The sequence below is a fragment of the Nyctereutes procyonoides genome, unplaced genomic scaffold (assembly GCF_905146905.1).
Source record: "Nyctereutes procyonoides isolate TBG_1078 unplaced genomic scaffold, NYPRO_anot_genome, whole genome shotgun sequence".
Classification (NCBI taxonomy): Eukaryota; Metazoa; Chordata; class Mammalia; order Carnivora; family Canidae; genus Nyctereutes; species Nyctereutes procyonoides.
Genome location: NW_026575020.1, coordinates 4,192,796 through 4,220,702, shown reverse-complemented (window position 1 = coordinate 4,220,702; position 27,907 = coordinate 4,192,796). Strand labels below are relative to the sequence as shown.

Below are 27,907 nucleotides of genomic sequence, written 5' to 3'. Positions count from 1 at the left end.
ATTTATTCATGAGAAACAGAGGCAGAGACATAGGCAGAGGGAGAAGCAGGCTCCTCACAGGGAGCCCGATGTGGGACTTGATCCCAGGACTCCAGGATCATGACCTGAGCTGAAGACAGATGCTCAACCACTGAGCCACTCAGGTGTCCCTCATCTGTTTTTTCTTAAAAAAACAAGGAAACAACAAAATCAGTTCCTAAAATCTAAAGGTTAGCTTAAGGAGCCTCTCATTTCAGGAATGTTTGGGTTATTCAGGGTTTGATCATTGACCTCATGTATGTGGATTTTATTTTTATATTTTTCAGCTGCCCGTGGAGCCCCACCTCTGCCACCCATTCTCAGGTGAAGCCTGGCTTGGTCCTGTTCCTCAGGAAAAGGATGGACCCTCTCCTCTGCTCAGATGGTCCCTTCCATTCCCCTGAAACCTGCATGAGAGCTCCTGACGTGTTTCTCCAGTGCAACCCACCTCTAGACACCAAGCGTCCTCCCTACTCACCTCCATCTATGCATCTCGTCTCTAGACTTGGTGATTGGACTCTTTGTATTGACAGTAGGGTCTCAAACCCTGTATCCATCCCTCTTCTTGCAAGTCCTGCTAGCCAGATGAGGAAAAAGCTTCCATGTCTCCTGCTTTCCTCTTGGGGAAAGGTGCCTTGTGATGAATGAACTTATTGTTGGGGCAGGGTGGAGAATGGTACTCCTACTTTCTCCTACCCACTGTGGGGGAAGCATGGCAGGAATATTATATTTCCTCATTTAGGAGGCTGGCACAGCCAGGACTTCTAGGGAGTGGACATTTTTAGTGAAACAGGAAAGGAATTTGCAGAGAAGTGATCTGTTTTAAAGGTCAAGTTTGAAGAAAGGGCAAAGAAATGGGTCTGCTTTCTTTTTAGGGGTATTTTGGTTTTGCTCTCACCCTACCCCATGCCGTCACCCCAGGGAGAAGTTGGATACTAGAAACACTAAATACTAATCAGTTGAACTAAACATCTAATAAAAAGAGAGGGTGAAATAAACTGGGGACCCTTTTAGAGCTAGTGAGTTTCTCTGCAGCAAAGGGACCATTTGTGTCCTCTGGGACTTCCTGCCCATTTGCCTGTTTCTTCAGGGTAGTGAGGCTGAGGGCTGTTTTTTCCTCTCTGCACTGCCTATCCCTGCAAGTGAAAAGTCACTTTCATTCATTATAGATTGACAAACTCCGGAAACCTGCAGTGGGAGATGGAAAGATAGGGCGATGGCCTTGACACCACTTAGTCTTTTCTGACTAGCCGTGAAGGCCATTGGCCCTTTTAGTCCTGCTCAGAGAATTCAGCCCCTGATGGGTGCCCCAGGATGACAAAGGAAGAGTGAAGCACCTCGTGGAAGGGGTCAGCTCTGTGGGCTGCGAAGGACTTTAAGGCCTGCTTGTTCCAAAGTTCATGGCCCATCTGACTGAGCAGGTTCTTCGTGTTCCTTCTTCCACTAGTCTTTCCTTTGTGAGACTGCAGGGGTTAACACAGCAGAATAGAGAAGGGTGAGGAAGCTTATGGGGATAGTCAAAAATTCCTCTGTGCCAGGAAGCACAAAGGCTTTGGTGAGGTGTGCCTCAGTCCAGGTGGTCTTCCTTGGCAGCCAGCAATATGTTTCTTTGTCTTCCAGGTCATAGTTGAAGGGCACAGAGGGTTCCAGTCTAGGTTGGAACTGAGCTTGGATGGTGGGACGGGGGACTTCACCATTCTCCAACAACAGAATGGCTCCTGGGCTCTACAGATGGGATGTTCAGTTTACTACAACTCTTGCCAAGTGCAGAGACTGCTCAAAGCTTTGGAGTGAGAGCAGAGGAGGAGCCAGGGCTTTTCCTCAAAAAGAATGGGGAAGTCAATTAGAAATTTTCACCAGGTACATCATAGGCTTAAATTGCCTTAGGGACTGCTCCAGTCTGTTGGGTCACAGACCAAGGATCTGTGCATGGTGCCCAGTGAAACCCAAGTCTTCCCGTGCAAGATGGGAGAGCTCTGGACTTGGGTTGTTTGTACAGGGTATGCTATCCTTGCTATTCTTCGCCATCCCCTGGATAACATCGACTCTTGGGACAAACCATGATGAGGTCTGTCACCAAACCTTTTCTGATCATTTTCTTCATTGTTTTTATTTTCAAATCTGTTAGCAGTTATCTCTCAGCAGTATCCCCAGCATCTTGAAGCCAGTAGTGCTAAGACCGCGCATGAGTGGAGGGAAAGAGAGAGTTCAAGAGTTAATCCTGCAGCAGAGTTCCAGGGGAGATGCTCACCAGTTTCTGAACTTGGACTGTGAAGTCTTCCCATTTATTTTTGAAATGGGAGTTGATGCCTTTTGTACAATATTATCAAAGTATATCTCCACCCTCCCCACCTTTACTCAGACATAGAGCATCAAAACAAGTATCACAAGTAAAAGCCAAACCCCAGCTTTTCATTGGGGCTGATACCTTCCTCCTCTGTGACCTGCTGCCCTTCATACTCCCCAGCATTTTGGACTGTGTCACATGGGTATTGGTTGTATTCTCATTTTCTTGGCCTCATGAAAAAAGGCCTGGGCCTAGATCTAATCAGAGGGATTTTCTTCTTGAGAGCATATTGATGGCACAGTACCTATTTAAATGTCTTTGCCTTATACATTATTTGGTCCCTCTTTAATAACAGATTTAATATCGTGTATATTTACTATTGAAGGATGGGAATGTGATCCTTTTAGTTATTGATCTATTTTGTATGTTGTAAAAAGCTTGTAATATAGATTTAAGGTGGGCTGGCTGCAAGAGCACTAAAACTTCTCACCTTTTAAACTGCTCATTTTATCTGCTTGTGGGAATGTCATCTCTTCGGTGGAAGATTGGGTGGTCTCATGTTGAGACTCTTACCCAGTCCCATTAACCCCCTTATTCCTTCCCAGAAGGAAGAGACATTGCCCAACTAAGCATCAGGAAGCTGTGTTAGAAGCCCTTGTGTGTGTTTGGTTTTATGATGTTTTTCTCTAGTGGGAAAAACTTAATGGTTTTTTCCACCCTTTCTAGGAAGCATAACAGTGGCTTCCAGGTTTTTAAATGAGCTAGATAACCCCCCCCCCTTCTTCGGTCATCAAACCTGGATCAAATCACTTTGATATTCCAGGTGTGGGTTTTTCTTTTGTGGGGATTTCCTCCAGCTGCAGAGCCCCATCATCCTCACAGCCCAGAGTGAGGGTGCTTAGGGCTACCCCACCTGATGGATGTGAGGCTGCTGTCTCCAGAAATGCATCCCAGCCACTAGGATGCTGGCCAAGGCAAGACTAGCCACTAGCCGTTGCACTGGGGGCATCCCTTCACCCCACAGCTTCCCAACTTGAAATCCAGATTTACCTCCAGGGAGAGGTGAGAAAAATTTGTAAATAGACTTGCTACAGAGCAACTCAGGGTTGGGGTGTGTTTTAATTCTCCTGATCACTTGAAATAATCTGTAGGCTGAGTGCTTATGGGAGTGGGGGAAAATGTGACTCCAGGGTCCTTTCCTTCTGCAAAACTCTGGGGGTGGAGTATAGGGCATCTAAGGCCCTTTGATGGCACTACACTGAGCTGTCTGTACTTCTGGAAACCCAACCTACAATCAACTGCAAATCCAATTCTTCACATTCCAGTGTAGCCTTTCTTTCCCTACAGAATCTCAGTCCCTGGCAATGTGGTCAAGGTGGCTTTCTGTAAGCCACCTTGATTTGGGGAATGGAAGGTGTTACAACTCTGCCTTCAAGACTCATCTCTTAAAAGCTAAATAAAACAAAAGTACAGTCACCTTCAAAACATACAAAAAGAAGGATAACTGTTTAACTGAAGGAAGGATTTGGTTCCATTCAACTCCACGGTCATTGTGCCTTTACTTGTGTTAGATTTCTGTGCTCTCTTCCTCTCTCTTTGAAGCAATTAAAATCTTCCTTGATAACTGTTTCCTTCTTTCTACTCTTGTTTCTCACAACTTAGTGGGTTTTCTCTCTAATTGTCTTAAATCTCATTCCACTGGTGGCAGAGGAGCCAAGCCTTCTTTTCTCATGTCTAACCTTTGTCTTTTCCCACGGGGACCAGCATGGATGTCCTATTCAACACTGAATAAAAGACTAGAATGATGTGTGCAGTGTGCGTGCGTGTGTGTGTCCATCTGTCCGTCCGTCCATCTTTGCATGTGGGTCAGTTTATTTTCTTTAAAAAAATAATTTATTGTATGATTTATTTTGGAGTTCTATTCCAATTACAGTGCTCCCTCTCCCAATAAGCAGTGATTCCCCCCTCCCCCAACACCTCTCTACAATGTATAATCTGGTCTCAGGTTGGATTCTTTGGTACATTTCTTTCTTCTGGATGCTGTGCAGTTTAATTAAACCTTGCTTTAAAAACAAAAACAAAAACCTGAAAACTGTGTACTCTTGTCTGGAACACTGCCTCCAGTGGTGGCATAGAGAGGGGAGAAAATTTGTTGCTTCTGGTGAGTATAGTGACTTTAGAACCTCTAAGAAGGTAGTTACACTGACTTGGGCAGAAGCATCTGCAGCCTCCCAGGGATCAGAGGTCTTCCCTCCTCCCTCCTGCCATATTTTGTATATCACAGTTCCCATTAACCATGCTCATCTGGGCGATTCTGATACGATAGCTTTGGTCATCATTTATGTTTGCCACCTACCTTATCATTGCCCATGATTTCAGGGGACTCAGGACACTCTGGCCTTGTGTCCTCTCCTTACATGTCTTAGGATTCTTTCTGTGTTGCATGACAGATTCTCCCACTGAGTATGGAAGAAGAGGTGGGGGTAGAGCAGACAATGTGTCTATTGTGGGTGTTGGCTTTTTTTTCTCCCCTGCTTTTTATGTTGCAGTTGCAATCTTGGCTGGCTTTCTTGAACTTTGACTTGGGGTGTAAGAACTGAACCAGATATTCTCTGCTCACTGTGGTCAGCTGACATAGTCACCACTAAGACTTAATGAGCTCACCTTACACTTTCATCATCAGGCTTGAAATTCTTTCCCATACTGATTCATAATGGGTGTGTGTATATGAATCACTTTCACATAATTTAGATATAAAAACCTATGAGAGGGAGGGGGGAAAGGCCTCCTTTCATTTTCATCCATACTTGCCAGATTGGCTGAATCCCTGATTATTTGATCCATCATTGTTATTAATATGATTAATAAACTACCTATTTATTGATTTAATTGTTCCTCCTGTGACTTTAAATAGCCCTCAAATGGAGCTTGCCTGAATGACCCTCAACTTCCTAAACCTGTAAGGTTTCTCTATCCTATTGGGGTGGTGTTGCTAGTTTGTGTGTGCGTACACAAAAGGATGTTGGGCAGGTCCTTCCAATGTGATTTGATTCCTTCCCTCATGATACTGTGTATCAGTTAGCAGGTGATAAGGACACTAGTTTGTCAACTCTCACTATTAGTGAGACACAGCTGCTTACTGTGAATGTGCCTATTTAAGTATTTCCTGGCCCAGCCCAGCCACAAACTGTGACTTGCTGCAAAGATGCTGCCTGTCTGACTTCCCATTACTCTGCAGACAGAGGTAAGAGAACTAAAATATCAACCTCAGGATCCTAACCACCCCAGAGGATAACTACAGAGAACTGCTTTGTGTCTGACATCACTGGAGCCCAGTCTGGATCACTTTTACATGTAATTGGATTCATTTTCTCCTAGGTTTAATCTCCTAGTGTGAGATTTAAAGGACTATATGCTAAAAATAAATAAATAAATAAAATAAAGGACTATATGCTATCCAGCCGCAAAAAGTATTCATGAAAAAGGTGGAAATCGGGATCCCTGGGTGGCTCAGCGGTTTAGCGCCTGCCTTCGGCCCAAGGCGTAATCCTGGAGTCCCAAGATCAAGTCCCACATCAGGTTCCCTGCATGGGGCCTGCTTCTCCCTCTGCCTGTATCTCTGCCTCTCTCTCTGTCTCTCATGAATAAATAAATAAAATCTTTAAAAAATAAAAAAACTAAAAGAAAAAGGTGGAAATCCACTTGGCAGGAATGTCCTTTCCATTCCTGCAGCAAGCATTTATTGCATACTTTATGCCAGGCACCTGTGATATAAAGATGGCTAGACTGGTCTTTGCCTCCAAGGAGCTCAGAGTCTAGCAGAACACTTCAGGGTAGCTACTACCAAGAGAAACCTATGTAAGTTATTAAAAGGCTTTAGGGAAGGCCGATGGCGTGTGGCATTCCCAACAGGAAATAGCAAGGTCAGAGGTCCAGAAGCAAGAAACTTCTGTAATATTGGAAAGGGAGAGTTTCATGTCAGTAACCAGGTAGAGACCTTTCAACCCGGACCTTCTAGGATTTTCTGCCTGCTTCCACAGTGGTCATTTATTCTTGTAGGCTTATACTGGACCAGTATTTTTCTTCCTGGTGAGTGTTTTCTTTTTTTTTTCTTTCTTTTTTTTCCTTTTCTTTCTGGATTTTATTTATTTATTCATGAGAGACAGAGAGAGGCAGAAACACAGGCAGAGGGAGAAGCAGGCCCCATGCAGGGAGCTTCATGTGGGACTTGATCCCAGGATTCCCCGATCATTCCCTGGGCTAAAGGCAGACGCTAAACCGCTGAGCCACCCAGGGATCCCCTGGTGAGTGTTTTCTTAGGCTCCAGGATGCATATGAAGTACCCATTGCTTCCTGGGCTCCCTCTAGCCACTGTAACTGAGGGAGGTTTTTACTATTCCATAAAGCTGGTTAGATACATGTTACCATTTCAGGTTAGTAAGGATTTTTTTAGTCGCCCAGGTTATCAAAATATATGAGCTTCCTGGGATCTTTTGCTCCATTAAGAGATCAGACATACCATCTGGTTGAAAAGCCTCTGTTCTGTGGTAACACTTTTCTCATTCAAGGCAGCTAAACTATGTTGTAGTTTTCAGCTCCTAGAGAGTCTTCCCAAAATGTGCTCCCTCACCATCTCTTCCTGTTATTTTTAAAGCTTTAAGTGATCTTTACACCCCAGAAAGGCTCAAACTCATAACCCCAAGATCAAGAGTTGCCTGTTTCTCCTACTGAGCCAGCCAGGAGCCCCCATCTCTTCCAATTTATTTTTATTTTATTTTATTTATTTTATTATTTTATATTTTCACATCTCTTCCAATTTAGAAGTACACAGAAGGCTTCCTATTTAGGACCTGCATCTGTCTAATACCTCTTCCTATGTTTAAGTGGTCAAGTGTTTGAGCTCCTGTCAGACTTCCTGAGTTCAAATGCCAGCTCTTCCACTTACTGGTTGTGTGACCTTGGGCAAATTTACTCAACCCATTTCAGTTTCCTCCTTTGCAAAATGAAAATAATACCAACTTAGTGCAGTGCTTGTGAGAATAAGGTTGTATAGGTAAAATACTTGAGCTCAGTCCCTGGCATACTTGAACACTCAGGATTTGCTCTTATCTCCTGTATGAGCTAACTACAATTAACTGACGATTGTAATAGCATTGTTTTCCTATTTCTCAGCTTCATTGTTCTATTTCTTTTGAAACGGAAGGATGAAAGATAAATGCTTGGCATCATCTAGAATTGGGTTTTGGCCTTCAAGGTAACCTGAGGTTTAGCTAGGTTATTAGCTTTGGAAGCTGGCCTGTAAATTACTGCTCTAATTTATATTTTTCATTAAAAGCTCAGCTTGCCTCTTCTATAGCAGTCTTCTCTGGCCTTGAAACCCTAGTGTTTAGCCATAAAACAAGGTTTTAAAATTAAGAGGCCATAATTCTCTCAACCCACAATGTGTGGATTAATGGAATTAATGAGAAGGTGCACAGAATATTATTTTTATTTTTAACAAAAGCAAAGACCTGGTCCTATTTCTTACTTTTGAAACATAAATCAGGGGGGTGCTGAGATGAAGTGTAGTGCATTTCTTTATGTATATAGAACTTGACAAAAAAAAAAAAACATTGGTTTGAGTATCAGGAAATCTAGGTCCCAGGCTCTTCACTGCCAAGATGCTATGACCTCTAATTAACCCTCCACACGTTCGATTTGTGTTTTGCAGGGTTGAACATGAGATAAATAAGCGCCTAGTATCCTGCTTGACAGCCGGAGCCGCCCCCCAAATCATAGGTGTTAAGTGGTAGCTCTCTGAAAATGTATCCCATTAGGGTAATGAAAATGGATTGGTTTGACAGTGACCAGGGGCAACCACATCTCCGTACCTACCGCGGAAAGAAGGGCGTGGAAACAGAGTCGCCTGCAGCTTAGACTACGACTCCCGCCACTCCTTGCGGCGATTCTGGTTCGCCTTTACCCAGAATCTCTCCCTCCGTAACCTTGCGTCTTCCCGCGGAAGCCCCGGATGTAGAATCCCCCCGCCCCGCCTGTTCCCAGCTCGGTGGGCGTGGCCTCAAGGTAGCTCGGAGACCTGGGGCTCTCTTATTGGTTGTGGTCTTTCCGGCTGGACTGGACGCGAAGGAGGGGGCGTTGGCCAAGGCGCGCGGCGCTCTAGCGACAACCAATCAGAAGCCTGGCCGGCCTTTGGCGGGAGGCGGCAAAGCTGCGTCTCTGCAGATTTGGCGCGAGCGCCACTGGGGGCATTTCTGCCGCGGGTGTGTAGTTCATTCGGAAGCTTGACCTGAAGAACCCTTGAACCGGTGCGAGAGACGTGAGGAAGAGCCGGCACTGAGGTGACTCAGCCTTGTCAGGTGGAGAGGAGAGGATTACTCGGGGAGGCCTAGGGTCTGGGAGGCAGCGGAATTGGGAGAGGGGCTATGGCGAGGGCCGCTGCCTCCCTTGAGGCCCGAGGTGAAATGAGGGGAAAAGAGCTCAGGTCGCCGGAGGTTGGAGATCTGATGTCGGGTGAGGGAAGGGAGTCGGCTGGCAGTCGTGCGTGGAGTAAAGGGGCTGAATGTTGCAGGAGGGAGATGTCCCAGGGTGGGATTGCTAGGGTGTGGAGTGGGGACCGAGTGCCGGGCGGAGGGAGGACTGCAAATGTGGCAGGGTGCTGGACTAAGCTGGTGATAACGCCGCACCCCGTGAGGGAGGGAATTCAAAGTACTGCACATATCTGTTAAGATCAACTTCTTATTGCATCACTCAAGTGGTGAAGAACTTGGGCTCTGGAGCCGCAATGCCTGGTTTGCTATGGCTTTGGGCCTCTGTGCCTCTGAGTTTTCTCATCTGTAAAATAAGGATAATAAGAGTGCTTAGGAGTGCCTAAGGGGCCCTGGGCTGGCTCAGTCGGTAGAGCATGGGACTCATGATCTCAGGGTCCCCAGTCCCAGCCCCACATTGGGTGTAGAGATTCCTTTTTTAAAAAAAGAATAAGATAAAATAAGATAAAATGCTTAAAACAACACCTAGTAGGTGTTACACCTAGTAGGTAGACAGCAAGTGTTATTATTGCTCAGATTTGGCTGTGAAGCAGAACTAAATGCTAAAATCTTGTTATAATTTATTGGAATGTTGCTCATCGATATAAATTCCATGTTAGCTATTTTCCTTGACTTTTACATATTGACTCGTTGTCCCATTATCTTTTTTTGTACCCAGCCGTGTTGCCATCATGCCTCAAACCCGATCCCAGTCACAGGCTACCATCAGATTTCCAAAAAAGAAGCTGTCTCAGACATTGAACAAAGCTAAAAACTCTCGTGACACCAAACTAGAACTGACCAATGTCCAGGCCACACGCCGTTCTTGTGTAAAAACTCTGCCTCTCAGCCCCAGAAAACGTTTGGGTAAGCTATCTGTCATTTAAGTACAACATTTCGACCTGTAGTTGTTGACCTCTGATGCCTCATTCTTTGAAGCAGCTTCCAAAGTTCAGTTAAGACCACATTGTTCACTTTGGTTATTTTCAGAATGGATGTCGTTCATTTACTGAACTTCAGAGTGAAGCCACTGTTTCATAGTTCTGATCTTCAATTCCTTAATTTTGAACTTAGTTCTGTCATTGTTTTAAATGACTTGGCAGTTAGCTATTCTGAAGCTCTCATCTCATTGGTGGTGAAATTAATAGAAGCAGTGATATTCTTGTGTTAGAACACTGGTTGGTAGTCCTTTTTTGTTTCAGATCATTTGTTTTTTGTTTGTTTGTTTGTTTTTAAGATTTTATTTATTTATTCATGAGAGACACAGGCAGAAGCAGAAGCAGGCTCCTTGCAGGGAGCACGATGTGGGACTCGATCCCGGGACTCCAGGATCACACCCCGGGCCAAAGGCAGGCGATAAACCGCTGAGCCACCCAGGGATCCCCAGATCATCTGTTTTTAAACAAAATAAAGGGTGATGTGGCAGTATCTGGAGACATTTTTGGAAGTCACAACTGAGGGAGTGCTACTGGTATAGTGGATAAAGGCCAGGGATCCTGCTAAACATTCTACAATGCACAGGACAGCCCTCCGTAAGAATTATTTGGTTCACGATCTCAATGATGCCAAGATGGGAGACCTTGTTTTAGAACAATTTTCATTCCACTAAACCCCCTTTGCTTTACCAAATGGTTGTTACGTTCAGTAGTGCCATCTGGTGGCCAATATGTGCTTCTAGCTGAGAGGTGTTCTGTTTTGGTGGTTTTGACTATAGAAATTTGCCTCTTTCTGGGAAAAGCAGAGATCTTTGCAAGTCCTTTTAGTATCCACTACTATGGATGATCATATTTTGATTTTACTATATTTCAGGTGATGACAATCTGTGCAACACTCCTCATTTACCACCCTGTTCTCCACCAAAGCAAGGCAAGAAAGAGAATGGCCCCCCTTGCTCCCGTTCACCTAAGGGACGCAGATTGGTATTTGACAATCAGCTGACAGTTAAGTCTCCTAGCAAAAGAGAACAAGCCAGAGCTCACCAAAACAAAACCCACTCCTCGGTTCGAAAAGATCAAGAGGTCACAACAAATCCTGAACAGAGATGTCCACTGGAGAAAGAACCTGCGTGTGTGAGACTGTTCAAACAAGAAGGTTCGTTCTTACATGGCAACTTTTAGCGCAGCCTGGTCAACAAGGCCGGTGACTCCAAACAAAACCCGGTGGATCTTCTCAGTCACCTCTGTTGTCTCTAATTGTCCTTTCACGTCTGACACAGGCACTTGCTACCAGCAAGCAAAGCTGGTCCTCCATACAGCTGTCCCGGATCGGCTGCCTGCCAGGGAAAAGGAGATGAATGTCATCAGGAATTTCCTGAGGGAGCACATCTGTGGGAAAAAAGCCGGAAGTCTTTATCTTTCTGGTGCTCCTGGAACTGGAAAAACTGCCTGCTTAAGCCGAATTCTGCAAGACCTTGAGGTACATGGAGAGTCTGAAATATGATGGTCTTGCTAAAATGACACTTGGTTATTAAGGGTTAAGAAAGGTAGATGTGCTTAGGGGATTTCAGTCTTCCTCAAATAAGATGTTTTTAGTTTTATTGTCTAAATCTTTCCAAACAAAAGGAGAGCAGATTATTCTCTTATATGTTAACTCCTCAAAGGCATTTTCAGGTCCTATCAAAACTTTTATCTGAGGGCTAAATATCTCTCATGTTTGCATTTTTCTAGAAGGAACTGAAAGACTTTAAAACTATCATGCTGAATTGCATGTCCTTAAGGAGTGCCCAGGCTGTATTCCCAGCTATTGCTCAGGAGATTTGTCAGGAAGAAGTATCCAGGCCAGCTGGGAGGGACATGATGAAGAAACTGGAAAACCATATGACTGCAGAGAAGGACCCCATGATGTAAGTACTGCTCTGCTGCATGTTCTGTGAAAATCTGCGAGGTCTGCTGCCCACAGACTCACAATCTAGTCTCTTGAATTTATCAGTTTGTACAAGAAAAGAACATTTCCTATATTTGCTGTACAAGAGGTGGTTACATATGCTTAAAAGGAGAGAAAGAAGAAAATACACCTCCTAATTTTAAATTGGGAAAAAAATGTTCTGAAACTAATTGTTTGAAAAACCTGTATATTACTTTTGTGTGATGGTGGGGGTATCATTGTAACAGGGACTGGAGAAAGGACAGATAATGACCTTCAAACTGGTGTCAGTTGTAGGAATATGAGCTGGAGTCAGCCCAGATCTAATAGATTGGAGAGTTAGAAAGGTGAACATGGATACTAATTGTTTCTCTCTATACCTAGTGTGTTGGTGTTGGACGAGGTGGATCAGCTGGACAGCAAAGGGCAGGATGTATTGTACACACTGTTTGAATGGCCCTGGCTAAGCAATTCTCGATTGGTGCTGATTGGTTAGTACTCAGTTACTGTTACAGGATGGGTCTAAAGAATTCTTTTTTTAATCTCTTCGTCTTATCACCTATTTCATCTTAAGCTTTCTGCTTTCTTATCAAGATGAAAAAGTTACTGGGACGCCTGGGTGACTCAGCAGTTGAGGTCTGCCTTCTGCTCAGGGCGTGATCCTGGAGTCCTGGGATCCTGGAGTCCTGGGATTGAGTCTTACATCAGGCTCTCTGTGTGTGTCTCATGAATAAGTAAATAAAATCTTTTTTAAAAAAAGAAAAAGTTACTATAAAATAATAGTAGTTTTAACCTAAAATCAGTTTTGTTAAATTTGAATAGAAATGACATAATACTTCATTTCAGAAAAAGTTGACTTTTGGAGTATCTGGTCCTGCTTATCAGTGAACAGTTCTAAACCTAACTTGAAAAGAACATTCTAAAATGACTGTGTCTATCTTACCTAATAAGTATTGGGGTGGGGGTGGGGTGATAAGCGACAGAATGCTGGCTTATAATTGGAAGTTGTGTTCAGCTTTCAAAGGGTTTAGTTTGGGATCCCTGGGTGGCGCAGCGGTTTGGCGCCTGCCTTTGGCCCCGGGGCGCGATCCTGGAGACCCGGGATCGAGTCCCACGTCGGGCTCCCGGTGCATGGAGCCTGCTTCTCCCTCTGCCTGTGTTGCTGCCCCTCTCTCTCTCTCTCTGTGACTTTCATAAATAAATAAAAATTAAAAAAAAAAAAAAAAAAAAGGGTTTAGTTTTCCTTTGAGATGATTTGACTGTGATGATTGGTAGTATTTATCTCTTCCTTAGGTATTGCTAACACTCTAGATCTCACGGACAGAATTCTGCCGAGGCTTCAAGCTAGAGAAAAATGTAAGCCGCAACTGTTGAACTTCCCACCTTATACCAAAAATCAGATAGCTACTATCTTGCAGGAGCGGCTTGATCTGGTAAGTGCCCCCCATTGTACCACATTATGTGTCCCTTGGATCACCTCTGGTGGGGAAACCTAACAGTCCTAAAATATTTTTGCTTAGAGGGTCGCCTGGGTGGCTCAGCCAGTTGAGGATCTGACTCTTGATCTCAGCTCAGATCTCAGTCTTAGGGGTGTGAGTTCAAGCCCCACACTGGGCTCCACACTGGGTGTGGAGCTTACTTAAAATTTTTTATTTTTTGCTTAGATTGCTTTCCTCAGCAGGGAGTTACTGTGGGCCATAGTGAGAACATTTTTTTTTCCCCAAAGATTTTATTTATCCATTCATGAGAAACACAGAGAGAGAGGTAGAGACACAGGCAGAGGGAGAAGCAGGCTCCATGCAGGGAGTCGGACGCGGGACTCAATCCCGGGACTCCAGGATCACGCCCTGGGCTGAAGGCAGGCACCAAACTGCCGAGACACCCAGGGATCCCCCAATATTGAGAACATTTTTATATGAATTTCCACTCAAGGCTCCATTTATTGGATGCCTCACTGTTGGAACAAAAATCAGAGAGGCCTTGGTTGCTCAGTCAGTTAAGCATCCCACTATTGATTTCAGCTTGTTTTTTTTTTTTTTTTTTTTTTTTTTTTTTTTTTTAGGATTTTATTTATTTATTCATGAGAGACACAGAGAGGCAGAGACATAGGCAGAGGGAGAAGCAGGCTCCCTGTGGTGAGCCCAGTGCGGGGACCCCAGGATGAAGACCTGAGCCAAAGGCAGATGCTCAACCACTGAGCCACCCAGGCATCCCTCAGCTCAAATCTTGATCTCAGGGTTGTGTGTTCAAGCCCCATGCTGGGCTCTGTATTGGGTTGTACACTCAGTGTAGAGTCTGATTCTCCCTCTGCTCTTCCCCGTGCTCCTCCCCTCTCCCCGCTTTTGTATGGACACTCTTAAGTTTATTTGCTTTTAGCAATCTCTCTCTCTCTCTCTTTTTTTTTTTTTTAAAGATTTTATTTATTCATGAGAGACACAGAGAGAGGCAGAGGCTTAGAGGAAGAAGCAGACTCCCCGCAGGGAGCCCAATGTGGGACTCGATTCCAGAACTCTGGGTTCACGCCTTGGGCCAAAGGCAGATGCTCAGCCTCTGAGCCACACAGGCCTCCCATTTTTTAGTAATCTCTACGCCCAATGTGGGACTCAAGCTCATGACCCCAAGATCAAGACTCGCATGCTCTTCCGACTGTGCCAGCGAGGCACCTCTCAATAGTTTTACAATGGCCTGTAAAAATGGGGCCTTTGAGAAAACTTTCTTTGGAAAATGACCAAATAGATTTTATTTTATTCATTTTGCTAATTTCTGGTTGCTCCCCCCCCCATTCCTGAGCTTCTACCACATGCCTACAAAATGTATAAATGCGTAAATTTTTCTCTCTTGGACCCTAAAGGATGGCCAGTCAAGTTTAGACTTAATGTGAAAATATTTATGTCTGGGACCTAAATTACAGAGAAGGGGAGTCTCATATATAGTTCATGCTGTCATCTTCTATGTCTTGTCCAAAGGTATCTAGAGCTCAGGTTCTGGATAATGCTGCCATTCAGTTCTGTGCCCGAAAAGTCTCTGCTCTTTCAGGAGACGTTCGAAAAGCGCTAGATGTTTGCAGGTGAGTTATGGCACTGTTGGCTGCTTTTATTAAAAAAAGAAATGCTGTTAATTGTCTCATGTAACTCAAGTGAATGTGGCTTAAGAGGCTGCATTCTGCCACTTTTTACACTCAGAAAGGAGGACTTGTTTCTCAGTGGGGAGCTCTGCATTTCCACCGTGTTAATGTCTGAAACATTATCAGTCCATTACCTACAGAGGGAGAAACAAATGAGATGTTGCTGGCACTCCCTGTGGTGATTATAGATTGGTTAATTACATTTGTATTAAAAAAGACTCCAGTTTACTTTTCCATTAGCTGGTCTCAAGCAGGTTTATTTATGGACCTGAACCATCTTTGCCTTTAGACTTTTTTCCCTTCCTTTGCTTTTGTGAGCACCCCTTCCTCCAGTTGGTGGTCCCCCACACTTCTACTCCAGACCTCTCTCCCTTCCCATCCTCTGCCTCTCCTGCTGGGGAAAGCCTCTGTGCTGACTGATGAAATTTCTTCCTTCCCAGTAGGGACACTGGGTCCATTAAAATGATACTTGCTGTGCAGGCCCGCTGGTCTAACCTCCCCCTACTGCCATGCAAAAGATCCAGGTTTGGCTTATGGCTTCCTGTGGGCACAGTGCTTTGGAGACAGCAGTGGGAGAGTAAGCTCTTCCTATTGCTAGATGACATGATCCTGGATTTCAAAGTTTCCCCTAGTCAGCAAACTACTTGAGTAAAGACTGCAGCTATGAGCAATAGTCATGTAGGCTGGTGTGGTTTAGCCTACACATATATGTATATATAACTGAGGACTCCTTTTTAGGTTCAGTGTGTATGGGTGGTACTGGCTCTCTGTAGGCAGTCACCCACCCACATATCCTCTCCTATCCATGACATTTTTTCCTCTTTCAAAATGTTATTATTGGCTTAATGTATGATGACCTACTTGGCATCTATAAGAGGAAACCATATAGTGTTGAAAGTTTCTCGGATTCCCTAGTCCATGAATTATTTCAAGGCAACTAAGTCCCCTTTAGCTGAGACATAACCAAGTTTTGTTTGGGGTCTTTAAAATTATAAAACGTGTCTGTTTTTGAGCTTGGTGGTTTGGTGTGGTGTTTGGTTTGGCTCAGCCTAAATTAATTTTAGAAATTTTTTTTATAGGAGAGCTATTGAAATTGTAGAGTCGGATGTCAAAAGCCAGACTGTCCTTAAACCGCTGTCTGAATGTAAGTAGTTTATCTCTTTCCCATCTTCCTTTATAATTGGAAGCTTAACTTTTCTGAGAAAAGAGGTAGAAAGATGAAATGAACATAGTTAAATCCACACTTACCCTTTTCTATGTCTGTGTTTTTTGTCAGTTTCATCTACTTTACTTCAATCTGGCCTGTCTGTGCTATAGTCCATGCATTGGTGAAAACGAGTTCCCTAGTGTATTACATAAATGGTTAGGTCATGATAAGTTTTATTTTTTTTTAATATTTTATTTATTTATTCATGAGAGACACACACAGAGAGAGGCAGAGACAACAGGCAGAGAGAGAAGCAGGCTCCATGCAGGGAGCCTGATGTGAGACTTGATCCCGGGACCCCAGGATCACGCCCTGGGCCCAAAGCAGTTGCTCAACCACTGAGCCACCCAGGCATCCCAAGTTTTCTTTCTAAGCTCTGGAAATGAAAATTGTAGACAGTAAGGCTTGATCAGTTTCCCTCTGGGTTCTTGTATTGCGTTCACTTTAGGTCTTTTTGTTTTGTTTTGTTTTTATTGAAGTTTGATTTGCCAGCATATAATATAACACCCAATGCTCATCCCATCAAGTGCCCTCCTCAGTTACCCAAAAATACGGAATGCGGGCAGCCCAGGTGGCTCAGTGGCTTAACGGGTGTGGTCCTGGAGACCCAGGATCGGGTGTGGTCCTGGAGACCCAGGATCGAGTCCCACGTCAGGCTCCCTGCATGGAATGGAGCTTGCTTCTCCCTCTGCCTGTGTCTGTGCCTCTCTCTCTCTCTGTGCCTCTCATGAATAAATAAATAAAATTAAAAAAAATATGGAATGCTTCACGAATTTGCATGTCATCCTTGCACAGAGGCCATGCTAATCTTCTCTGTATCATTCCAATTTTTACTATATGTGCTGCTGAAGCGAGCACACTCACTTTAGGTCTTGATATAGGTGAGAGGAAAGTAAGTCAGTCAGACAGTGAAAGAATCCAGTTCAACGTGGGATATCTCAAGACTTTAGACAAGTCTAGGAAGGTGGAGGTACAAAGATGATATTGCTACAGTGGGCAGTTATAAAAATGATAAAATTAATTTTCCTGGGCAGCCCAGGTGGCCCAGCGGTTTGGCGACGGCTTTAGCCCGGGGCGTGATCCTGGAGACCTGGGATCGAGTCCCACATCGGGCTCCCTGCATGGAGCCTGCTTCTCCCTCTGCCTGTGTCTCTGCCTCTCTTTCTCTCTCTCTGTCTGTCATGAATAAATAAATAAATTATTTTAAAAAAATAAAATGAAATTAATTTTCCTTTCTGTTAGCCTGTTCTTTTAGTCATGGCAGATGTAAAATGGCCATGAACTACTTACCTTATTGGTATTTAATATTCAGTGTTAATCTTTAGAAACAGGACAGTCTGATTTGATTGTTTCTTTCCTCTTTCACTCCTGCACTGGTTGAGAGTTATCAAAAATTGTTTCTAACATTATAGTTCCACAGAAAACATCTTTCCTTCTTTCTTTTCTTTTCTTTTCTTTTCTTTTTTCCTTTTCTTTCTTCTTTTCTTTCTCATCAATTTGTTGAAAAATAATTAATAAAAATATTTCAGTGCTTAGGCTGATGGCAGGTGATACAGATAGAGATGAGATACTGCTTTCTCTTTAACTTTTCAAATTATTCCTTTGTCCTCTACCAATGACATTTAGGCTTGTCAGTACCCTTGTAAGCACCACTGGCACACACGTAGCTAAAGGAGGTTGTAAGTTTCTGGCATAAATTATTAGACTAACCTAATACCTGTCTTTGACCTCTGGTATGTGTGATTAGCTTTTGATGGTTCTAGAAAGCTATACGGAGGCTTACTTCAACTAAATATAAGAAGGTTCTTTTCTCTTTTCTTTTCTTTTCTTTTCTTTCTTTTCTCTTTTCTTTTCTTTTCTTTTCTTTTCTTTTCTTTTCTTTTCTTTTCTTTTCTTTTCTTTTCTTTTCTTTTCTTTTCTTTTCTTTTCTTTTCTTTTTTTCTTTTCTTTCGAGTGGGAGCCCACAAGTGGGGAGGGGCAGAGGGAGAGAGAATCTTAAGCAGGCTCCATGCTGGGGGGGGGCTCAATCTCATGATCCTGAGATCATGACCTGAGCCAAAATCAAGTCTCTGCTTAACCACGTGAGCCACTCAGGTGCCCCAAGACTGGCACTTTCTAATAAATAGTGCTTACTGGGCTTCTTTGATGTGTAGGTGGGTTCCCTAGCTTTGAAAGTATTCAAACAGGGCAGCCTGGTGGCTCAGTGGTTTGGTGCCACCTTCAGCCCAGGGCCTGATCCTGGAGACCCAGGGAGTCCCACGTCAGGCTCCCTGCATGGAGCCTACTTCTCTCTGCCTCTCTCTCTCTCTCTGCCTCTCTCTCTCTGTCTCTCATGAATAAATAAATAAAATCTTAAAAAAAAAATTCAAACAAAAACTGGATAGATGGCCACTAGTGGAAATTGTTGGGGTAGGGAGCAAGAAGAGACCTCTAAATTCCTTTCAGCTTTTAAGATTCTGCTACTTGATCAGTGATCTCTAGTTTTTCCACTACCGTTAGCATCCTGGTTATGGTAATTAAATAGAAGTAAATTTCTTTGGGGCAACTGCACATGGTCTGAGGAAGTAATTTAGGCAAAGGTTGTTACAGCAAATCCCTCCTCTGTCTTGCAATTCATGCATCTCCAAACAATGAGGCCATAGTCCTAGGCATCTTGTTGGCAGCTCCCCAACCTCCGGCCTCTCAGATGGTGCTATCTGCTAAGATATCCAATGACATTTTCTCAAGTGTTGCTCTATTGTAGATCGTCTTAGGCAAGTGAACCAAACCTCAAAGGCCATTTGGGGAAGCTATCTAGAGGACTTATGTAGGATTCACTCTATTGTCCACATTTAGCCACTCATTTGAAAGTATTAGGTAATTCTTACAACTTTTTTACCTTTCTTAATTACTAGGCACAATCATCTTTACTTCAAGGTTCTCTTTTTCATCTTCAAGATACTGAGAATTTCTGAGGCAGAATACAGTAGTTCTCTGTCCTTATTCTTTCATGAGGTGGATTTTGTCTCTCTGACATTAAATGGCATTCTACAGGACAAAATAGCCCATCATTCTGTGCAGAAAAAGGATAACCCTGTTTTCCAAGCCATCATCTTTCTGAAGATAGCAATTTCATCCTTTGACTTATAGTTATAGAATTGGAACCTCTGCTTTGCTACCTCATGACAGCACTTGAATTTCCTCCAACTAAAATTTAGTATCATCTGTCTCAATATGTATGATATTTTAAAAATCTAATGAAGCTTGATTTATTTACTTTTTAGGCACATCACCCTCTGAGTCACTGGTTCCCAAGCGGGTTGGTCTTATTCACATATCCCAAGTCATCTCAGAAGTTGATGGTAACAGAATGACTTTGAGCAAAGAAGGAGCACAAGATTCCTTCCCTCTTCAGCAGAAGATCTTGGTCTGCTCTTTGCTCCTCTTGATCCGGCAGCTGAAAATCAAAGAGGTCACTCTGGGGAAGGTGAGTGGAGAATCTCAGCAGATGGAACTGGAGTGGATGAGAGTGCTTTGCAGAGCAAATATTGTCCAAATGGCCTATTATGCTTTAGCTGATAGGAATTAAGAATGGATTTTTAACAGTAAGAACAAATACTGGTCCCATATAAAAGGCAACTGACTTTATTTCCCTTGGGTTGTGGTTGAGAATTTTCCATTCATCTCCTCCCCTTCATTTCTCCCTCTCCCTATAAAATATATACAGCTCCTCCTCCTGCTTTCCAGTAGAGGTTTCAGCAATACAAAAAGCCTGTTCAAGGATCTTTTTTTTTTTTAAGATTTTATTTATTTATCCATGAGAGACATAGAGAGAGAGGCAGAGACATTGGTAGAGGGAGAAGCAGGCTCCCTGTAGGGAGCCCAATGTGGGACATGGTCCCAGGACCCCAGGATCACACCCTGAGCCCAAGGCAGATGTTCAACCACTGAGCCACTTAGGCACCCCCTGTTCAAGGATTTTATTGAAAAGAAGGGGATGCTTAGGTGGCTCAGCGGTTGAGCGTCTGCCTTCAGGTCAGGGTGTGATCCTGATCTGGGGATCAAGTCCCACATTGGGCTCACTACAAGGAGCCTGCTTCTCCCTCTACCTGTCTCTGTGCCCTTTTCTCTCTCTCTCTCTCTCTCTCTCTCTTTCTGAGTCTTTCATGAATAAATAAGTAAAATCTTTAAAAACTTTTTAAAAAGAGGGAAAATTGGGGTTTTCGGATAACTTATAAATGCAAATTCACACTTTTTTTTTTAAGATTTTATTTATTTATTCATAGAGACACAGAGAGAGAGAGAAAGGCAGAGACACAGGCAGAGGGAGAAGCAGGCTCCATGCAGAGAGCCCGACATGGGACTCCATCCAGGGTCTCCAGGATCATGCCCCGGGCTGCAGGCAGCTAAACTGCTGCGCCACCAGGGCTGCCCACAAATTCACACTTTTAAACAAAATTATAAGGTTACAAGAGGTAGAACTTTTCAACAACGTTTGTTCTCCCTTCTTCCTTCCAGTTATACGAAGCCTATAGTAACGTCTGTCGCAAACAGCAGGTGGCAGCTGTGGACCAGTCCGAGTGTTTGTCACTTTCAGGACTCTTGGAGGCCAGGGGCATTTTACAATTAAAGAAAAACAAGGAAACCCGCTTCACAAAGGTACAACAAACCGCTTTTTTTTTTTTTTAAGATTTTATTTATTTATCCATGAGAGACACAGAGAGATGCAGAGAAAAAGGCAGAGACACAAGCAGGAGAAGCAGGCCCCATGTAGGGAGTCTTCATGGGACATGGGACTCGATTCTGGGTCTCCAGGATCACCACCCCGGCCGAAGGCAGGCACTAAACTGCTGAGCCACCTGGGCTGCCCCTAACCTCTTCTTTGTGATAATGCTTTTAATTGTCCTGTTTTGGAGCTTATCCTTTTTTGCTAAAGTAAAGATTTAAATATGACCACAGTTAGGTAAACTGGTTTTTTTTTTGGTAGGTAGCATTGAAGATCTGGGAGGATGGGACTTGGTATGAATGAGGTATTTTCTGCAGACCATTGACAAAGCAGTGTTTAACTTGCTTGCCTCTTGGGACAAAAGTTCAACGTGGTAGAAGTTTATGTAATAAAAACTTGGCTTTTGTTAGTTCTCCACCATGAAAAGTCCTTTTCTCTTCCTCCAGGTGTCTTTGAAGATTGAAGAGAAGGAAGTAGAGCATGCCCTAAAAGACAAAGCTTTAATTGGAAATATCTTAGCTACTGGATTGCCTTAAATTCTTTTTTTATACTAATATGCTACCCGAAAGTATCCAGCTGGCATTTAAAGAGCTCTGGAGTCTTCATTTTAGTACTTTATGCATTCAAGTCTGCAGGTCTGAAAACAAATATGACTTTTTTTTTTTTTAAGATTTTATTTCATTTTAAGTAATCTGTACATCCAACATGGGGCTCGAACGAAAGTGGCATGCTCTTCTGACTGAGCCTGCCAGGTGCCCCGAAATACTAGCTTTTTAAATGTGAAACTGATAAATTTTAATCTATTGATTCATGAATATTAGCACAGAACAATGATTTTGGGCCTTATTTTAATGCATTAAAAATTACCAAGTAGATTCTTTTTAATTATATTCACTACCTCCACCTCCTGTATGTCTCTAATCAATATGCTTGTGTTACAGTATATAGTCAGGATTTATGCTGTGGAATGTTGCCTGTACTTACCTCTTAGTTTCTTCAAACATTGGTGTATTTTAAAGAACTTTGGGGCTAGAGTAAAAATAATGAAAAAGGATGTTCCAGGAAAATAAGCAAGTCTACATGGAGATCTGGAGGACACTTTGCTCAAAGACTTTTTTTCTTTTTGGAGTATACTGTGTTCACGTTGCACATCCACATTGTGATGTTTTAAAGACTCATTGACTTTCTTGGACACTGCCAAGGTTGTGGGGGTGGTAAAAGGAATGTAACTATGGACTGTGAATATATTTATTTCCAAGTTTCATTCTTTGTCTTTTTAAGCATTCACATTTCAAGAGACCTCAGACTTTTCAGCAGACAATGTAAAAAATTTCTCCCCAAACTGTTGCATAGTCTTAGCTGCCCTCAGATGAAGCCACTTGTTTCCAGAGGCCTTTATTTGGGATTGGATTTTCATCTAAACCTCAGAATTTTCCAGTCTTATTAGATAAATTAATCCATATGGCCACTCAAATCTTCCCTTTTCTGGGTTTGGTTTCCAAAGGCATTCGATGGTAACTTGTGAGGGGGACACCAGAGGGCACTATTATAACACACTGGCTGCCTTAAAAGTGTAGGCATGAGGCTGGGGTAGTTTAGAGGGGAGGGGGAGAAAACCTAAGTTTGCTCTTTTGAGGAGATGGCTATACTTTCATAACTCAAGCAGATGCCTGGAATGCCAGCCATGTGTGATAGGAATGGTCTGAGAGCCCGTGACCAAGCCTGTGCTTCTCCCAGCTCTTTTGCTTCTGACATGACTTGAATTTAGGAACTTGATATTGTACAAATGATCTGTTGGCCACTGTTTCATTCATGCTGCCCACTGTATCCTTGCAATGTGATCTGGGCTACAGCAGATGGTATGGGATAGAAGGACACACAGCCCTCTGAAATGAACACCAGCCAGCCGCGGGTGTGGCAGAGCAGGGTCTGCAGACTAGTGTGAGTGTCCTTCTCGCCCTCTCACCTTTCCTAGAGCACTCACTCCCTCTGCGGGTCACTTGTGAGTGGAAAACGGTTTCATACCTAGAAGCCCGAGAGCGTCTGGGGCTACAAGGGTTAACAAGCATAATTGCAAAGATTGTCCGAAGGCTGATGGAAAGCAGAGCCTGAATGGGATTGAGAACAGATGCGAGGCTTGATTTAAATTACATTTTATTGGATGCTGCAGCCTTAAGAGACGTGACTGCTTTACAGTTTGTTTCCACACTGTGGGCAGCTGCTGTCTGTTCTGTGTCCACAGTAGGATCCTGCCCAGAAAGGAGCGGCCTCCCCACCTCGTTGTGTTTGAGGCTTGGCGCCTTCCTCTTAACTGTAGGGCTTGAGTCAGGAACATGGCTTGACTCGCAGTGGGGCTGCTATGTATCCTCCATGGCTCAGAGCCAAGATCGTATTTGCAGATTCAAAGGGGCCAAATTTCTTTCCCCTCTACCTCTTCTCTCTCCCTTTCCCCTGGTATTTGGAAATAGGGTTTTCTCTGTACTGGGTTGTTAGTTTCCTTTCTTTCAGTTCTCCCCCCACTGTCAATTTCTAGGTCATTGCTGCTCTTAAGACTTCAGCAATTGGAACAGGGTTGGTTCTGTCAATGATGCGTGAAGCAGACTTAGAGTCCCTGCTTGGCTTCCGCTGCCCTTGTGGGAGCAAAAGCTGATGTATGTTTGTCAGTGAAGTCTTAAGTGTAATTCAGACAGCCGGGGAGCAGACTGAGAAGAGGAAGAAAGTCCTTTTCTTGCTGGCTTTTCTCACTGGAGCTGAGAGCTATGGGAAGGTAGTGGGATTTTTAGAGGGATGGGCTGGGCTTGTGGTTAATAGTTTCTGCCAGGATCGTTCCCTGTTTCACATGGAGTAGAGGCAAAGATGCTGACCCACATTCTTCCTCTTGAAGGTGGTGGGGTGTGTGTCTACATCCCGATTTATTTTTCTTCAAAGAAGCAGATACAGCTTCCATAGAGTGTTAGTGGGTATTGCCATGGAAAGAACATAGACACAATAAAATTGGTGTGAGTTTCAACCCCAGAGCTGCCACTGACCTTTCTGGCTCAGCAAAGACTTGCCTGTGGCGAGATAACTGGCAAGAATGTGTGAGGTCCAAGCTACCCAGAGATCAAAAATGTTGACAGAGCTCTATTTGCTGCCCCCCCCAACCCCATCCATTGCTCCCTGCCATCATTAAGTGCCCTTTTAAGATCTAATGAGACCTGGGAGGGAGGATGGAGATACATCTTGGGGATTCTCAAAAATATCCATTGAGAGGTGTTGCCTTGACTACTGAGGGAGACCAAAAGAAAGAATCAAGTTTGAGATGTTACTTACATTTGTGTCTGTCCCCAGCACATAGTACAATGTCCGGGACCTGGTAGGTATTCAGTAAACAGTTGTCGAATGAACAAATGAACCAAGGAAGACGCTGCCTTACGGAGGTAAACATTGCCCGTGTTTCTTCATGGAGGTGGAGTAGGCGCCTGTAAAAGAAGGGTGCTCCATCTTAACAAGATGTGTCTTGACACATTGTGGAGCGTTTATTGGCCTCTATTGGCCTCGCAGATGCGTACCAATCTCTCCCTCTGATGTAGTGGCATTTTGCCTGAGGCAACTTCCATGTTGCTCCCAGGAAGCCTTGGGTTTGGAGAGAGAGAGAGAGCGCGCCCTACCTATGGGCTGGGAAGATAAGATGGGTGCCTGCCTGGATGTTCCTAGTGTCCCTAGGGATGGGCCAGAAGCTGTGTCTCTAGCTGGCAAGGGATCAGGGAGGAACACACCTCTGGTGTCCCACTTTTCAACTCTTGAGCAAAGTTAAGATCTCGGGTTCCAACTGAAGATGTAGGGTGCCCTCTGACACAGAGTCTTGTAAGTGGCAAACAGTGCAGGTCTCCCATTTCTCGGAAGTGCATTCTGCCCCCGCCCCCATGGGGGGGGGGAGGTGTGCCCTCTGGCCTCCTGTGATTTTCAACCCCAGCCCCAAGGCACTGGCAGTAGAAGCTAATTGGGTGCAAGGGGGCCTGGGCAGAGGCTGTCTGAAGACTGGCGAAAGGAGAGAGCCAGCTCCTTTTTTAAAAAGCTCTAATTGAGTTCTGAATCAGCCTCCCTCTCTTTGATCCCTCCTCTGTTTCCCACACTGCCTGAAAGAGCTAGATCAGCACTTTATAACAAGGGTGCGTCTGCTCCCCACACCGCCCCCTCCCCGCCGCTCTCTGCCGCCGAGCCATCCACTGCTTGTCTCCTTCGCTTAAGATAATGAAGATGCTGAGAGATAAAATGTGTATTTAATAAAGGTGGGGGTAGGGAGGCGGGAAGGGGCAGCCAGGGCCTTCCCTAGTTTGGGGCCTAGCCAAGACTCAAGCTGAAAGCAAAGCTGGAGTAAGACTTGGCCCCAGGGTGTGGGGGTTTCTGGGCCTCTATCCAGCTGACTTCACTGCCTGCTGTTTGCCCTAAATTCCCCCACCTCCACCCTCTCACCCCCACACTCTTTGCTTTCCTCTTTCTTTGCTCCCGGTGGGGACAGGGAATCTTGCTTCCAACTTTATTTTCAGCTGGTAACTTGGCCTCTGGTGTGGTGTGGCCACCCTCCCCCCAGTCAGCTGCAAGGTCGGGCTAGGGCAGCCCCCTCTAGCCTAGGCCCTGAGAAGCCGTGGGTTCACGGTGGGGGGTGAGAAAAAGCTAGAGTTAATGAAGACCAGCTGCTAGTCTGGGTTCTGCCTGCAGTTAGTCGGAGGCCAGCCTTTGGTGGTGGTTGGAGGTACTGGGGTACGTGACCTCCATCCCTGGGCACCAGGATATCCTGTGGCAGCAGAGGCTTCTTTCTGAGCCTCTCTGAGCTCGGTTTATCCTTAGTTTGTAAGAGGGTAGTCTGTTTCCCTGATGCCCTACTCCTCCCCTCTCCAAATAACACTCAGCCCTTATTGGGCTTTATAACTGGAGTGGCGGCCCAGCTGAGATCTGAGGATCTCCAAGTTCTTTTGTAAACACTCATTAACTGCCTGGGAAGAACCAAGAGCCCTGGTTAACAGCTGGGAGGGAACTGAGGCACGTTAGGGAGAAAGGCTTGACCTGAGCTCACCCCATGGACTCCACCCTGGGGCCTCCATCCATTCCGTCTAGCTCCCTTCCTCAGTCCTTCCTGTAAGACAGAGAAGGAGGTAGATGCAACATTGCTGCCCTCTCCCCTTCTAGGAAGAAGCCATGCTTTCTCCCTGCCCTCAAATCTGTCCCTGACTTCCCCTGGCCCTTCACCCCATGACACTTTGCCTGCTCTGCTGCTGCTGAAGATCTGTGCAACTCTCCTTGCAAAATAGTCTCGCTCCAGCCCTCTGCAGCTCCCATCCACCTTTCCGTGGCCCACCAACCCCAAATCCCAGTGCCTCGTTTTGGCCCACTGAGAAGATCACCTATTCTAAATTGGATCCGTAACCTTGAAGTTGATCTAATTGTGCTAAGAGGCCCCTCTGCCCCCTATATTTATCCCCCATGGTACCTGGGATAAATATTCTCTTTCTTTACCGTATTCATTCTGGTAAAGTTTCAGGAGATCCTATTAAGGGCTGGGTAGTGGCATCAGGTGACCTCTAGGTTCTGCATCTCATTCATTCTTCCACTGACAATTGCCATTTCTGGTGAGGGTTGTAACCCAAAGTCCCCCAGCCCCACTTGCTCACGCTCTCACCTGTATGTACATGTCTGCCCACTTTGACACACCCCCAGGTACACACAACTGCCACCGCCACCAGGGTATGAAACTCTATCAGCTTCCAACTGCCACCCTGTTACTTGCGTGGCACAGGGTGGTGTGGGGATCGCCCCCTCCTCCCCTGGGGGGCCTCCTAGGTATTTGGGAATAGTGGGGAGGGGTCCCTGGACGTGCCCTATGAGGGCGGTATCTGAAATGAATGCCTCTATCCCCAAATTCTCAATGGCTCAGTGGCTTAGCAGGAGTGATAAGGAAGGAAATCTTAACCCCCATCTTCAGCATCAAAGCCCAAATCATCTGCTGGGGACAGGCAGGAAGACATGTCTTTTTCCTCTTGTCAAATATTATCCTACCCTTATGCCTGTGCTGTGCATTTGAGACTGAGCACTGTTCCGGTCCCCAGCCCATGACTCAGATCGCCGCCTTTCTCCCAGTGAGTTCCTTCAGCCCCATCAGTCAGCTCTGCACCCGCTGACCCAGGCAGGGCTGGGGGAAGAGGGCGGGAGAGCCTCCTGTTTGGAGAGTGGGCTTTAGGACCCAACGGGAACCCGAGCCTCTTGCAGCAGCCTAACCCAGAAGCAGGGGGGAATCCTGAATCGAGCTGAGAGGGCTTCCCCGGTTCTCCTGGGAACCCCATCGCCCCCCTGCCAGCACGCACCTGAGCAGGTAGGACCGCGCACACCCCTTCCCAATTCCCCCTCGGCCGCCTTCCGCCGGGCTTCCCAGCTGCTGATGGGGTCGTTTCCCTCTCGCCAGTTCAGGCTTTCCCCATCCCTCCTCCCCCACTGCTCACTGTGGTCCTGGGGTGGGAGCCTGGGAACAGTGGGGTGTCTGAGAGCTCGGAGCCCTCGCACCCTACAGCGCCCTTCCTGCGCTGCCCCCCCGCCCCCCCCCCCCGTCTCGGCGCTGCCCGATCTCAGGCTAAGAATGGAAAGTGGAAGGGGGAGGTCTGCCCAGGCCCCACGCCCTTGCACCCTCCTTTGCAGTATTGCTTAATCCCCCTTCCCCCACCTCACCTCGACGGGAGAATTGGCGGTGACGGGCGGATAGCGGAGGGAGCGGGAGAGGGACGGGAGCCTCCGGGGGATTTCTCTCCGGCTTCCTCCCGGCCTCCCCGCCCCAAGAGATCGGGACTTGGGCATCCCCCAGCTCCCTACTCACCTTCTAGGGGACCCGATACCCCTTTCCGGGCTCATCTCACACTTGGGTGGCTAAAGACTTTGCTGGAGGGTAGTGGAGGTTGTGAGTGCGTTTTGGTGACCTGTTCCTCTAGGGAAACTTCTTTCAGCTTGGAGCCCCCATCTCTGCCAACACCTTGGCACCTATTGCAAGAAACACCCCCCCCACCCCCGTGTGTGTGTGTGTGTGTGTGTGTGTGTGTGTGTGTGTGTAGACCTTGTGGTTTTAAGATCTATAAGCTTCTGATAAAGGTGGCTGTGTGCATCGACGACAGGGAGAGATCCCAGAGTGTGGCCCAGGCCAGCACAGACTCAGCCC

General features: G+C 45.3%; 3 protein-coding genes, 1 long non-coding RNA gene and 1 other non-coding gene across 16 annotated transcripts in view; 3 read left to right on the top strand and 2 right to left on the bottom strand.

Annotated features, from left to right (window-relative positions):
* WIPF2 (WAS/WASL interacting protein family member 2) overlaps nucleotides 1-5,194 on the top strand; it is a 54,022-nt gene extending 48,828 nt beyond the window's left edge. For all 11 annotated transcript variants that reach the window (XM_055320453.1, XM_055320412.1, XM_055320481.1 and 8 more), the window contains one exon: nucleotides 306-5,194. In XM_055320453.1, the coding sequence (XP_055176428.1) occupies nucleotides 306-346 (41 nt within the window). In that variant the 3' untranslated portion in view covers nucleotides 347-5,194. The remainder of the gene's footprint in view (nucleotides 1-305) is intronic.
* Nucleotides 5,195-7,956: 2,762 nt separating this feature from the next.
* CDC6 (cell division cycle 6) lies at nucleotides 7,957-21,991 on the top strand. Of its 2 annotated transcripts, none has more exons than XM_055316798.1 (12): nucleotides 7,957-8,643; nucleotides 9,509-9,696; nucleotides 10,639-10,920; nucleotides 11,045-11,244; nucleotides 11,496-11,671; nucleotides 12,076-12,182; nucleotides 12,985-13,124; nucleotides 14,658-14,758; nucleotides 15,895-15,959; nucleotides 19,286-19,488; nucleotides 20,520-20,660; nucleotides 21,174-21,991. In XM_055316798.1, the coding sequence occupies exons 2-12, from the start codon at nucleotides 9,522-9,524 to the stop codon at nucleotides 21,261-21,263; spliced, it is 1,680 nt and encodes a 559-aa protein (XP_055172773.1). In that variant the 5' UTR covers nucleotides 7,957-8,643; nucleotides 9,509-9,521; the 3' UTR covers nucleotides 21,264-21,991. The 2 variants fall into 2 exon arrangements, with proteins under 2 accessions (XP_055172773.1, XP_055172781.1); XM_055316806.1 differs by having other exon boundaries at nucleotides 7,957-8,661.
* On the bottom strand, nucleotides 16,773-16,880 carry LOC129518070 (U6 spliceosomal RNA). Its single transcript, XR_008666117.1, has one exon. It is a non-coding gene; the product is annotated as a U6 spliceosomal RNA (small nuclear RNA).
* LOC129504248 (uncharacterized) lies at nucleotides 20,725-27,745 on the bottom strand. The gene is made up of 3 exons (XR_008663320.1): nucleotides 27,572-27,745; nucleotides 24,040-24,188; nucleotides 20,725-21,212 (listed from the first exon to the last, which is right to left on the bottom strand). It is a non-coding gene; the product is annotated as an uncharacterized LOC129504248 (long non-coding RNA).
* RARA (retinoic acid receptor alpha) overlaps nucleotides 26,878-27,907 on the top strand; it is a 43,870-nt gene continuing 42,840 nt past the window's right edge. Inside the window, exon 1 of the mRNA XM_055316828.1 lies at nucleotides 26,878-27,076. The gene's annotated coding sequence lies outside the window, so the exon portion shown is untranslated. The remainder of the gene's footprint in view (nucleotides 27,077-27,907) is intronic.

Bases quoted from the DNA above. Each gene is read 5' to 3' on its own strand.
- CDC6 (XM_055316798.1), top strand. From the start codon at position 9,522: ATGCCTCAAACCCGATCCCAGTCACAGGCTACCATCAGATTTCCAAAA. The intron at 9,697-10,638 runs GTAAGCTATCTG...ACTATATTTCAG, and splicing joins CAGCCCCAGAAAACGTTTGG to GTGATGACAATCTGTGCAAC. The intron at 19,489-20,519 runs GTGAGTGGAGAA...TCTTCCTTCCAG, and splicing joins AAGAGGTCACTCTGGGGAAG to TTATACGAAGCCTATAGTAA.